The sequence below is a fragment of the Palaemon carinicauda genome, chromosome 4, assembly GCF_036898095.1.
Source record: "Palaemon carinicauda isolate YSFRI2023 chromosome 4, ASM3689809v2, whole genome shotgun sequence".
Lineage (NCBI taxonomy): Eukaryota > Metazoa > Arthropoda > Malacostraca > Decapoda > Palaemonidae > Palaemon > Palaemon carinicauda.
The window spans coordinates 101,127,948-101,142,624 of record NC_090728.1 but is presented as its reverse complement, the minus strand read 5'-3'; the positions used below and the strand labels follow the sequence as shown (position 1 = coordinate 101,142,624).

The following is a 14,677-nucleotide window of genomic DNA, read 5'->3' as shown; positions in this document are numbered from 1 at the left end:
TAGGGCAGTTGCATCCTTATAGGGGCCCCAAGTACTGTATACTGTTCTTCCCTGGCACCTCAATTTTCATTTTATAGCTCCAAGCCCCACATCCTGGCACAGTATCTTGACTGATGGGCTAACCCAAGTGAGTGGTCCCACTGTTTTGCGAATAAGTCTCTTAAGATGATCGCTGAATGTTTTCCAGAGGATTAGGCATTCATTGGGGTGAGGATAATTCTGTCAATCTTCCGCAGTCCTCTGCAATGAACATCATGTTAGGTCGTTGAGGGTTCCCCTTACCATCTGACATTAGGCAGAGCAGTCAAGTTTGTTAGTTTAGGCTCTTCCCCAAGACTTCTTTTTAAGTTGTTAATTTCAGTAGGAGGACCCTTTGTTCATTATGTGGGTGACATTGGATGTCATCATTCACTACAAGGGACTACTTTTTCACGTAAATTTCATATTTCGCGATGATAGGTTATTAGTATTTTCAAGAAATCTAATTAGAAAACATTGCATAAAAATTTAGTGATTGTTGATGAATGCAGTAGTATAATGTGTAGATTTTTTTCAGTGTTATGGTAATAGAAATTGTATTCAGGGGCTAATATTTTTACAGTTATGCATTAAATCTGGTGATATTTTCTCATTTATAGCTCATTATACTCTACATGCAGTAATGTCAAAGAACTAATCCCACTCCAGTCCATTTTAAAACTTTTAATACTTTAGCACTTGTTCTTTTGTTTTCCTTATATTCAGTTGAGTATTTGGGTATGCCGTTTGTGTTTTAACAGCATAAGATAGAATTAACGATGAAAATTTATTGTAGGTATCACATTTTCTGTGTGGGGTTACGTCGTGTGCCCAACGGACGTTGGCACTGCAAAGAATGTGCGGTATGTTCCTCATGTGGTTCCAAAACTCCTGCTGGAAGTGAAAATTCCAAGAATGCTGAATGGCAACATGAGGTAAGGCTGTTTTATATTTTCGATGTTTAAAAAATTCTGTTCATGGTAATTATTAAAGCTGTCTTGAAATTCAGACATTTATTGCCTTTTGGATACAAAAATGAAATAAATTATCTGAAAATAAGGTATGATTTTTATGTTCCTTTAAAATACTTTTGAAAAAGGATTCATAATTCTTGTAAAGGATAACTTCTCAGGGTTCTTTAATACTGTTGTACAGTAATTTGATATAAAAATCTAAGTACTGTACAATACGTAGTAAAGGTAAATAGCAGAATTGAGCAAGAATGCTCATCATATATCACATACACTATTTTTAGCTCTGTTTTTTTATGGATTTCTATTTTTTCTTTTCAGTTTAAGAAGGATAAAAACAATAAGCAGTTGAAGTATGCAACCACTCTTTGTGTCCCTTGTGATAAGTACTGGAAGCGTCGTCAGTTCTGCTATGTCTGCTTGAAAGTGTATCGAAGCATTCCTGAAGATGGTATGGTGCGATGCTCTAACTGCCCCAAGTATATTCACCGTGAAGGTACAGTATGTTTAATTTCATTTTAGAAATTCTAAGTTGCAAATCTTTTGTATACTGCAATCCCTCTCCATACTGTTGTTCACCTATTGCTCTCTCAGTACATTGTAGATTTGTAGGTACAGTATACTATATTGTATACAGTATATATTCTAATCATTATTTTAAATATTAATTATTCCGAGTTTATTAGGAGTTTATTCCTATCGTCTTCTATCCGGCCAGAATTTTTTCCCCCAACAAGCCACCCAGATCATCCCTTTTACCTGCGCAAACTTCCTCTTGTTTACCCAGAATGCCCTTGGATGACACTTCGGTCGACCTTCTAGGTCGCCATTTCTATTCTTGCTCTGGCCGTGTTGAAAGACACACGTCCTCATATCGTTTGCGTTCGACAGAGTTTTTCCTAATCTTATTGTGTTTCTTGGATCTCGTGGTCCTCGATTTCCATCATGGAATATGTGAGAGTGCAACGTCGTTGCCCTGGTGTGACTGGTAAGCTGTGTGCAGTTTTTTTGTTCCACATGGAAGTCGACCCCCCACGCGTTATTCACTTCGTGTCGGGGCCATGTGTGTTCCCAGACCGACACGTGTGATGAGTGTGTGGGCTGGAGCCGATGCCCAATGGGCCAAGATGGACACGGAAAAGAAGAAGAAAACAAAGAGGGACAAGTGTTTCTCGTCCTTCTTCGGTATGTTCATCCATGCCTCCCTCTCTGTCTCGTGTTACCCGCGGTAACGAAGGTAGTTCCCTCTGGGTCAGAGAGAGGTGACCGTGTGTCGGCCCCCGGCCCCAGGAGTCGTTCCACTTACAAAACGGAAAGCGGAACCATCTTTTTGATCTTCCTGTTGCCGGGAAAATCCACAGAGAATGTAATTGGAACCTTAAAAGCAGTATTATCTAATTGTGAGCGCCTGCTCCAAGGTTGCTTGGCTCGTCCAGCGGATGACCCTTATCCTCGCTCAGAAGTCCCATGTGGTAACCTCGTGGGACGACCCGCTCGTCTGCCGATGGAACGGCGCGGGTCTTCAGATCCGATAGATCCCAGAGCCGCCAACCCTTCGCCCGGCGTAACCTTACGGCCGTTTATCCGCCGCTGGTGACTGGCTCCTTGACCCCTCCGTGGGTAGAGGAGCTACCCTCCGCCCGCTGAGTGGCAACATTATCCTCCGCTCAGCGGCTCACCGCAGCCCATTGGTCCCCATGGGAACAAGAGGCCTTTTCAGGCACCTTGAGGATGTCGTTCAGGTTGCCGCTAAGGGATACTTCTCTGGGGAGGAGAGCTGAGGACCATATAAAGGGGTGCCGTCCTTCTAGGCCTCTCTCATACGGCTCCGAGTCTCCGGACCCCTCCCCAGTGCCGAAGAGGGGCTGCGCAGAATTCCCTCAGAAGGGAGATCAGACCGCCGGGATATACTTCTCCGGGGAGGAAAGCTACGGACCCGACTCCCCAGACCCCTTGGGAGGATTTTTATCCATCAAACGGTGCCATCTATCCTCCCCCAGTCTTCGATGACCAACCACGCCGGGGAGGACCAGAGGACCATGTGAAAGGGCGCCATCCTTTTAGGTGTCGTTCATACGGCTCTGAGTCTCCGGACCCCCCTCCAGCTCTGAAGCGGAGCCAAAGAGAAGAGGGCCGGTACAGAACTCCCTCGGAAGGGAGATCGGACCGCCTGGAGAGGCGATCTCCGGATCCCGGGCAGGGCACACGTATACGGCGAGGGAATTTTGGAGATGGGATCCTGGGACCACCAGGGGACGAGTTAGTGGAAGAAGGGTCATCCCTCCGGAGAGCGTTGGGGCTTATAAGAAGGTTCAAAGACCTACCCGTTCCCGTTCCGGTGCAAGTTCGACCCCACGACATATCGTCCCTCCAAGTGTTCTGGATCTTCCTCTATCCTCGCCCAGGGCGCCAGGGTGGGAACCAAGGTGAGTTAGTGCTGGTCCCATTCTGCGACTGAAACCGTTGTCCCTTTTATTCCAGTAACATCATCCCAGATGTTCCGGTGCAGGGGCATACTGTGGAACGTATACTTTATACTTAGTCATGCATAAAGAGGGAATGATAATGAAGTATTAATAATTTTGTATTCCTTGATTGAAGGTTATAGCAACGTCTACACACCAATGACTTTCATTATTTATGATTAGTGGCGTTCAAGCTGTCACTTTGGATGAAGGATTTTCTGATATGGTCAATTTCCTTTTTATGTGCAGGTGTATATATGGATTTTATGTTTTGTGTATATATACACAGGTATATACATTTAGGTATTTAAGTATATGTATACAGTATTTTGACAATACTTTTCCCATGCACGTCAAGTGTGTCTCCGTACAGTAACCTTCTATCGGGACATTTCTTTTTTTCATGTGGAGGTGTATATAGAAAGATTATTATATGTTTATGTATATATAACCAGGTATATATATTTTTTATTTACATAAGTGTGTTTAGACAATACTTTTCTCATGTACGGCAAGTTTGTCTTTCTTACAGTGATGTGGGCCTCAACCTCTGTTCTCTCTGCCCCAGTTGTGACCTGATATACATCATTGTCAGGTGTTATGGGCTTTAAAGGTCTCTCAGGAGTGACAGAGGCAAGGGACAGTGACTTTGCCCTTTCGAGAGGGACAATTGATTGATTGAAAGTTTTAAGACTGCCATATATACATGTGATCGTTGGCTGCTGATGCTTCGGCAGTTGGTCTTTTGGGCTCCCCCCAAACACTCCCATCCTTGGCTCACAAGGTTGGTGGGGTTGCAGCGCCCGGGGGAACTGACGAGTTTGAGTAAGACTCGAGCCTCGGACTGGCATTCACCCGTATCCCCGTGTCATGACAGACAAAATTCAAATATTGAATCTAAGTCCAAATTATTCTCAGGAAACGGGATAAGTCAGAGGCGAATCTGATATTTCAACTTTCATGTATTTAACTGAAAATTTCACAACTTCATTCTTGAGCACTTCAAAGTTTTTTTAAGCGTCAAAATTCTGCATTGCATTCTTAAAACATTATTACGTTATAAAATGTTTCAAATCAATGTTTACAAGTGCTCTTACAATTCATGAGTTTACATCATGATTTCTGGGAGAGACAACAGCTAGGAGACGAGTTATTTTGAAATGACTTTAAGCTTTAGCATCATACTTAAAGAAAAATTATAAGTTTAAATCTAAATCTTATCTTGTGAGTCCTTGAACAACGGAGCGACACGAGCCTTCGATCACAATGGCTCTCCTCAGACTGATCTCTAGGTGTGGCACTCCCTCAAGACGTGGTCCTTTGGCGTCCTGGTGTAGGTGCCATCTTTCCTAGGGTTGTCGAGGTAGTAGTCCGTTCTATCACTAGGCGGATGTTCTTCGTCTCCCGGCTGTAGCTTTCCCACGCAATCTGTAAGAACAAAGAGGAGCCAACAAAAAAGTCCTCGTCAACAGAAATGAGGAAGCAACAGAATCCTGTCGCCGGTGGAAGCTGAGGTAGCGTGTGTTCCCAAGCGAAGTCAGCAGGCAGCGGTCGTTCACATGACCCCAAAAGGGGGTTTCAAGAATTTGTTACGTGTGACAAATCCCCCCCCCCCACCAAGTTACAGTTTCTCCTGGAACTGTGGTAGACTCCAAAAAGAAAGCAATCACAACAAAGTTTACTTTAAACTCAAACCCCAACATGGCTATTCTGCCACATTTCGCTTTGGGTACACTTAAACTCAACTTCTCCCCCCAAAAAAAATCTCAAATAGCAACAAACTAAAAGGTCTGAACAAAGCAAGTTCACATATCTCATTACAGTTGTTGAGCTTTTAATCATAAGAAAAATAGGAACTGTAACCATATGAATACACAAGATATATAATGTGATTAACTGAAAACTAAGAAAAAGTTCTCAAAAAGATTATATACTCAAAAGATTATACTGTATACTAAAAAAGACCAAGAAATGCAGCAAATAACTCTGAAAACCAATACATATGGGTAAATATGGGTAGATAAATACCAAGAAACAAAAATACTGACAAGTTACCTATCAGTAATTGGAATCTGAAACAGACTTCCATCATCAAAACAAATCATACAAAAATACTCATTATCCGTGAATGTATTTTAAAGATAACTCAAAAAGAGAACTAATCATCAATCAACACTACACGTCTGTATTTATGATATGGATCGGAGTTGTGGGGAATGAAAGTGATGGAGAGACAGAAATTGAATGTGTTTGAGATGAAGTGTCTAAGGAGTATGGCTGGTGTATCTCGAGTAGATAGGGTTAGGAACGAAGTGGTGAGAGTGAGAACGGGTGTAAGAAATGAGTTAGCAGCTAGAGTGGATATGAATGTGTTGAGGTAGTTTGGCCATGTTGAGAGAATGGAAAATGGATGTCTGCTAAAGAAGGTGATGAATGCAAGAGTTGATGGGAGAAGTACTAGAGGAAGGCCAAGGTTTGGGTGGATGGATGGTGTGAAGAAAGCTCTGGGTGATAGGAGGATAGATGTGAGCGAGGCAAGAGAGCGTGCTAGAAATAGGAATGAATGGCGAGCGATTGTGACGCAGTTCCGGTAGGCCCTGCTGCTGCCTCCGATGCCTTAGATGACCGCGGAGGTAGCAGCAGTAGGGGATTCAGCATTATGAAGCTTCATCTGTGGTGGATAATGTGGGAGGGTGGGCTGTGACACCCTAGCAGTACCAGCTGAACTCGGTTGAGTCCCTTGTTAGGCTGGGAGGAACGTAGAGAGTAGAGGTCCCCTTTTTGTTTTTGTTTCTTTGTTGATGTCGGCTACCCCCCAAAATTGGGGGAAGTGCCATGGTATATGATGATGATATATAATAGAGGACAATGACTGCTAAGTTAAAATTTATACAACAGAAAGTAGCCTTTGTATTAAAAAATACTTAACTTTTCTAATTCCTACAGTCCATTAGTGGATGCAGTCATTGTACACAAAGAATTAATGCCCTCATATGTCAAGCCTACACTCTGGCTCATTCATTGGACTCTCAGTCTGAAAGAGATTTAAGATATAGTACTGGTAAAAACAATACATTATACATTCATTAGGTTTAAACCAAAATCAATAGTTGCTAGTAAAAAACTCAAATTACCCAAAAGAAAACTTTCACACAAAAACAATTCCTCAGAAAACCAACATATGTTATTAGTCATAATATTCTCATATAGCTATATCACACTAACAAAGTTTTACAAACCCAAAGTACTAGTACATAAAAACAAAAACAAAAATCTGTGTGCACACTAAACCTACAGGCGACACCAACTGGGTCGTTACATCTTCACACCGTGCCTGAGACGGTACGTTCAACGGTACAGTGAACCCTCGCTACTTCGCGGTTCGACCATCGCGGTTCGACCATCGCGGATTCACCACTTCGCGGGTTTTTTCCATAACCCATATATATATACATATCGCGGATTTTCCGGAAATTTCGAAAATACAGTACCGCGAAATCTGAAGACCCCCAAATACGATATTTCGTTACCTGTAATTCCATTAATACTGTAATTAGTAATATCTGCTCTTACTGATTGTTCATTGCATTACATATGATATATAATTCAGCACAGAAAGAAATAAAACACGAAAAGAGAATGTGATCATACGATAATACAGACTGTATACAGTACGTAGTAAAATTAAATCGAACATGAAACGCAAATCAGATGCAGTCATACCATATTAGAATGGTGTAAGGCTGCTGATGGCTACTACTGTACTACAAATGTAATGGATGTGCATCTTTTCCATGATTCTTTTGTATGTATACGTACGTAGTACTGCATCCAATAATATTCTTTGTTGCAAAAATCACATTTCGAATAAGCGTACGAGAGAGAGAGATAGAGAGAGAGAGAGACACACATCCTACAAAAGAATAAAATAACACGTAAAGCTATTATCATTATTGTTATTATTATTATTATTGTTGTTGTTGTTAATAAAATTATTATTGTTATTATTATTATCATTATTATTATTATTATTACTGTATTATTATCATTATTTATTATTATTATTATTAATACTGTACGTACGGTATACGCGGGGTATCTTGTACTTTGAGTTGGTAACCTACGCATCATATACTGTAAGACGGGCTGTGATTGGTTCAAGCGCTGATAGATGACGAATCAGAACTCAAGTTCTGTTATCTAGCCTGTGATTGGTGTTTTGCCCTCATCTCCAACCCGCAGCATCTAGGTTCTCGCGGGCCCGGGTCGTCCACTTTCTCTTACGGCGTATCGCTGAGTAGACGTTCTTAAGTTTGTGAAGTTTAATCTGTGCTGTGTGCGACTGTTTCAAGTTGAACTTTTTGTTAAATCCTACTGTACAATGCCTCCCAAGCGTTCTGCTTCTACTAAGGCTGGTAGTGAGCCTAAACGCCACCGAAGGATGATGACGATTGCTGAGAAGGTTACGCTTCTCGATATGTTAAAAGACGGTAGAAGTTACGCGGCCGCAGCGCGCCATTTTGGAATCAACGAATCTACTGTTCGCTATATCAAGAAGGATGAGGCGAACATTAGAAAGACGGCTGCAATCACCTTTAGCAGATCAGCGAAGCGAGTCGTTACAACGCGTAATAAAACAATCGTACGCATGGAAGGTGCTTTAGCTGTGTGGATTGCCGACTGACGGAAGAAGAACATAGCCTTGGATATGAACACCATCCGAACAAAGGCTTTGAGCTTGTATGAGAATTTTGCTGCAAAGGAATTTCAAGACGACGACGGCAACCATGCTGAAGAAGATGATGATGCAGATGATCCTCAACCAGGGACATCCACTGATTCCCAGCCTCAGAAACAACGTTTTTCCGCCAGCAAAGGATGGTTCGCGAAGTTTCAGAAACCCTTCGCCCTGAAAAGCGTTTCCCTGCATGGCGAGGCTGCTTCGGCTGACACTGGCGCTGCTGAAACTTACGTGAACCAGACGTTCAAGAATATTATCGCCGAAGGTGGATACAAGCCGGAACAAGTGTTTAATATGGATGAGACCGGCTTGTTTTGGAAGAGAATGGCGTCGCGAACTTTCCTGTTCAAAGAGGAAGCCAAAGCCTCTGGCTTTAAAGCATTCAAGGATCGCGTTACCCTCGTGATGTGTGGCAATGCTGCTGGATTTTTGCTAAAGCCGGGGCTTATTTATAAGTCGAAAAATCCTTGCGCTTTGAAAAATAAAAACAAGAATCTCCTTCCCGTGTACTGGATGCATAATCCAAAAGCATGGATTACGAAGATGCTAACCTCCAACTGGTTCCACCAGTGTTTCATCCCGCAAGTCAGTGAATATCTCGTAGAGAAGGGCTTGCCATTCAAGATCCTTCTCCTTATGGATAACGCTGGTGGACACGCAACTGACCTGTCGCGTGAGGGCGTTCAGGTTGAGTTCCTGCCACCCAACACCACGTCATTAATTCAACCGATGGACCAGGGGTTATCAGGGCGTTCAAGGCCCTCTACACGAAGAATACCTTGGCGGACCTCGTTGCATGTGTGGATGCTGCCCAAGAGGATGAGGATGAAGATTTTAACTTGAAGGCGTACTGGCGGCAGTACACCATAGCCACGTGCCTGAAGAATATTCAGAAGGCACTTCAAGAGATGAAACCTGCAACTGTGAATGCGAGCTGGAAGAAGTTGTGGCCCGAGATTGTTTACGACGACGAGAGATTTACACCTGCTGAAATCCAACACTCTGCAGTACGCAAATCTGTGCAGTTGGCTGCCATAATTGGTGGTGACGGGTTTGGCGACATGACGACTGAAGACGTCGATGAGTTGTTGGACTGCCATTCCCAGTCCCTAACTGACGCAGACCTCGAAGACCTGACGAAATCGGCAAGCGAAGAAGAGAGTGAAACCCAGGAAGAGACCCAAGAACATGTCGAAGAAACGGGCTTAACACTAGAACGGCTTGCCAAGGTCTGCAACCATATAAAGGAGGTGAAAGAAATGTTGCAAGAGTGGGACGAGGATATGGTTCGGTCGATGCAATTCTGCAACAAGGTTGATGACATCATGACTCCCTACAAGATGCTCTTAGATCGAAAAAAGAAGCAGCGGCAACAACTTCCGATCACAATGTTCTTCCAGCCTCGCAAAAAAGAGCCAGTTCCTCCTGCTACTACGCCTTTGGAAGAAATTGAAGAAGTTGAAGAGGTGTCCCAGGAAAAGACACCTCCGTCTGAAGAGACGTAAAATACTACCTGGCTGCACAGTAGAACACATCATCAGCTTCATCATCATCATTTCTACTGTGCAGCAAATTCATCGCCATCATCATTCAAATTTTTCTTGAACTTCTTTCGTAAGTACAGTAACAATCTTTATTTTTTACTTTAATATTCTAACATTCTAATATTTGTGCCTGTTTTATAGTTTAGTACTGTATGCATTAAGTTAAAGGGAAGGTTTTAAAAGTCTACATGTTGTAACCTATCATATTTTTTTGTTTACAATTTACATTTACGTACGTAAAACAATCTCTCTCTCTCTCTCTCTCTCTCTCTCTCTCTCTCTCTCTCTCTCTCTCGCTCTCTCGCTCTCTCGCTCTCTCGCTCTCTCGCTCTCGCTCTCGCTCTCGCTCTCTCTCTCGCTCTCTCGCTCTCTCTCTCTCTCTCTCTCTCTCTCTCTCTCTCTCTCTCTCTCTCTCTCTCTCTCTCTCTCAAATTGTTTTCCTGCTTTGCTACGTACAGTATGTACTGTATGATTTTATATAGATACGGTAAATTATATTTGTACTAATAACATATTTTGTAAATGCTTTTACTGTAAATATCATTATTTATCACTTTCATCATGCGCGTTAAATGCCTTCTTTGTTCTGAGCGTGGTTGTTTACTGAGCGTACAGTACTTTATGACGCTGTCGTTTCAGGCGGCGTCATAAAGAAAAACATTTCATTTGGAAGTCCTAAGAAAAATTAAGTAAAACATTGGTAATAAAAAAATCAACATACTGTATAATCAATATAATCGATGCAAAAACTAACCTATACATGTATGTGTACACTAAATGAGTTTGTTTCTTCATTATGATCAGAGATGAACGTAAACAAAACATTGGTTGCCATTTTTTTATCGTGCTTTTTAGGTGTTTAGGAAACGCATGATATAAAATCGCCTTTAATATTTGTGCCTGTTTTAGTTTGGGGTGCTGTAGTACATGCATTAAGTGTTCTGTACATTGAAGGGTAGTTTGTTAACAGTACTACGTACAAGGGAAGGTTTTAAAAGTCCGAATATACATGTTAAATAAATAGGTAAATATGATGTCACTACTTCGCGGATTTTCACCTATCGCGGCCGGGTCTGGAACCTATCTACCGCGATAAACGAGGGTTCACTGTACACCTGAGGACTCATTTGGACACACCGGAGCCCCACCCTGTGTAGGAATGTTCCCTCGACCTCCGCCTTCATGGGGTACCTGGTGGGAGGTCCTCCTTGGAATACTTGTGCAAAAAAAGCAACAAAACGACACAATGTCAAAATGAATGGCGCCACTGCAACCACTCATCTGAGCTATGCCTATACTCTGCACTAAGTAAGGCATGCCTGGGATCCCAAGATCCCCTTCCCTCCGCGTTCATTGCCTGAACTCTGGCGGAGGTTGCTTTGTTGTCCTTAAGCCAGAGGAAGACCTCTGCCAAACTCTGTCAAACAAACAACAATCATTCTAGGACGCTTATGCATCCAAGCTGACCCACATCATGCAAACAAAGGCTCTTGTGTTACCGTCACATCATCACTATCTACTTCGCACTTTACAGCCCTAAGCCATATAGGCCTGGGTCTTCCAATTCTCCTAGTGCCTTGTGGAGCCCAATCAAACGCTTGGTGAACCAATCTCTTGGGGAGTGTAACAACACATCACAGAGAACTAATTTGAAACCGAAATTTCCTAATGCAATTGGGAATAGGGAAAACCATTCCAATCAGATCTACGTTATATCACAAACAACAAAAAAAAAAAACACAAGGTGGAAAAAGGTAAATTCCCGTTGAAATTGAACGCCATAGAATTTCTTCAAAGTCAAAACTGTTTCCAAATTACGCCAAACTTTATTCAGAACATAACAAATTCTTTATAACCTGTCACTGAGGTCAACCAAAAACAATCTTTCTAATCAATTTCCAAAGAAAAAGAAAAAAACACCTGAAAGAAAATACTTTACTTCCCTGGCCTTAAGGGACATTCGTTAGCAAAAAAAAAAAATTCTCTCTCACCTCTTCTCACTGAACTATCTCACAAGGAAACAACTCTCACTCAGTCATCTCCACAATTTTTTTTTTTTTTTTTTTTTTAATTCTGCGAACACACTGACGCCGCTCCTGCGCGTGTGCAATCTCGCAACTCACTCTCTCTCTCTCTCTCTCTCTCTCTCTCTCTCTCTCTCTCTCTCTCTCTCTCTCTCTCTCTCTCTCTCTCTCTCTCTCTCTCTCTGCACACATGTACGCGAACACAAACATTCGCGCACACAGACTGAGATGGGTCAAACTCTGCTGACCCAAACTCTTTCTTCCTTGCATCTTTCAGCGAGTAACGAACGTAAACCTAAAAGCATCAGAACAAGAAAACAAATAAACATAGCATGCCAAAAAAAAAATACCGAAACTGAAAAAACAAACTGAGCTCTAAACCTTAAAATTACGTCCTTAACTTGTGCATAAAACAGGCATTATGGTATAAACAAAAAAAGAAAGCAAACCAGAGTCTCTTTTGACCTTTGAGACAAGTCACTGAGACTTACATAACTCTGAAGGGCAATTAACTAGCCTCATATTGGTCTCTAAATGTACACAAAGCCACTAAAATACTAGGCTTTATCTCGTGGATTCACCAAATCACTTAATTACAATCAAATCCACCATTTACGTTATACTTTGACACCAAAAACATATCCTTTACTCTTTAACACAATCTGACACAAAACATAACTTTTTCTTATCAGACATTAATTAACTAATGAAGGCAATAGTATGGCTACTCATTGTCACCGTCTAACCCAAAGTTTGTTTGGTTGATATGATTCCCTTGATACTCAAAAATAAGTAATTAACTTGAGAACTCATTACATGAATCAGAGTTTTATTGCCTGACTAAGCTATTCTTCAACACACAGGTTAGCCTATCAAGTCTTGCAACACTAGGCCTACTGTTATAACTATCGTGTCACCAATTTCTGGTTTTACAATCATTCCGATTATTTACTTTATTCTTTGCCACAAGCAAATGAAAATCTACGGCAACTTGTTCGCCATTTCTCATTTTTTTTACTTTATTTATTTGTTCTTGCGAGTTAACTGGAACTGAAAATCACATAAGAATTCAAATTCTCTCCTCTATATCATGTTGTCAATTATTACCTAAAAACAATCAATCTTCGCTCACTTGTCACGATTTTTCCAAAACACATAATCCTCTACAGAGTTAGGAAACAAAGATCTAATTCTGATCGCTAAGTAAAAAGAAATGACTCTTATAGCTCAGTGGGGGCCTGAAAAGAAGTGGTTTACTGACCTGAGGTTTTTGGCAAGGGAACCTCCGTGGCCCCTGCCCCTAGGTCGAGATCTTCTAAGGCAATCCCACTCCCAGAAGTTCCACGAAGGCCTCCATAACCTCTCTCTTCACGCTTGGAAACTATACAGTGTTTGCTAAGAAGGGAAGGGTACTCCAAGAGGGCAACCTCCTAGATGACCTCGAATCTCAGACAATCTTCGATAGCCATATACCAGTCAAGACGGGCAACCTTTGGCAAATGGTGCAACAAAGAGGGCATACAGCCCCTCAAGGCCTCGATCCTGGTCATCGTAGAGTTCCTGGTACACCTGTGACTTGACCGGGGGATGTCAGTACCAGCAGTATAGTCATTCCGAGCTGCCCTGGGCCAGGTATTCCTCCTCAAGGGCTTGAACCTAAGCTCCTCCAAGCGCCTCTTGATACTGGTAAAAGGGTTTGAGCAGTCCTGCCCCCAGGACCCTCAAGGGTTTTTCGTGGGACATCATTAAAGTCATAGATGTCCTGAAGAAGCCTCCATTCGAGCCTCTTGAGACAAATTACCGACAGGGACCTAACCCTAAAGATGGTGTTCCTCCTCTCCCTGACTTCAGCCAAGAGGATAGGTGAGCTTCACGGGGTCTCAGCGGATGTCTCCCATTCTCACGGGTGGAGGGAGTCTTCAAATTTGTTCCCTTCTTTGTGGCGAAAACACAGAACCTGGCGGTAGATGATCCCCGATTCAACGAGTTCGCTATCCCCGCTATTCCCGGGACAAATGACCCAGAGGACCTTCTCTTGTACCGAGTGAGGGTGATGCAGAAGTATCTCTCGAGGACCTCCGCCCTGAGACTGGATATCAAGAGACTGTTCGTGATGACGGGTAGAGCAAAGAAGGCGGTCTTTATGAATATGATCTCCTTCTGGCTCCGGGAGACGATCCGAAGGGAGTACCTGATCAAGGGGGAAATCTCCCCCAGGTCCGCAAAACCTCACGACATCTGGGGCATCGGCACCACATTGGCCTTTGAGAAGAACATGACGGTTGGCTAAGTGCTGAGGGCAGGTGTATGGAGTAGACAGTCAATGTTCACGGCCCACTACCTGAAGGACTGCTCTCTCAAGTCCTAGGAGGATTTTTAAGCTCAGTCCCGTCGTGGTCCCCCAGCAGAGGATCTAAGGGCAGCCACACTCGACATAGCCCAGATGAGGCGGCGTGGGGTAGAGCATCTCAAATCCCTACCCCTCGACCTACCATGGAAGGACCTGGAAAAGGAGATGTCCCCGGGGTGACTGTTAGCTAGTTAGCCCATGTTCTTTAATACCACTTTTTATTTTTCCCCGACAGGCCTTACCGCATCCTCCTGATACCTCACCTCTCTTGCAGGGGTCTATTTGCCCGCATCCTAATCCTGAGGCTCCTAATTATTTGGGACGTAGTAAATGTTCGTGTCGGAATAAATGACAATTTCTCTAAAAATTGTATTTTTCCGAACATACTATGTCCCAATAATGTAATCAACACCACCACCACCCCTCCCCCCCCCCCCCCCCCCCCCCCCCGATCCGTCTCCGCTACAGACCCAGCTATCACATGACTTTTTCTTGGGGCCAAAGTAGAATGGGGAATGGTGACCTGGAAGGTCGACCGAAGCGTCATCCGAGGGGATTCTGAGT

General features: G+C 42.9%; 1 protein-coding gene across 1 annotated transcript in view; it reads left to right on the top strand.

Moving 5' to 3' along the window:
- LOC137640081 (uncharacterized) overlaps positions 1-14,677 on the top strand; it is a 248,802-nt gene that overhangs the window by 227,791 nt on the left and 6,334 nt on the right. Inside the window, exons 12-13 of the mRNA XM_068372535.1 lie at positions 815-953; positions 1,311-1,485. Coding sequence (XP_068228636.1) covers positions 815-953; positions 1,311-1,485 — 314 coding nt within the window. The remainder of the gene's footprint in view (positions 1-814; positions 954-1,310; positions 1,486-14,677) is intronic.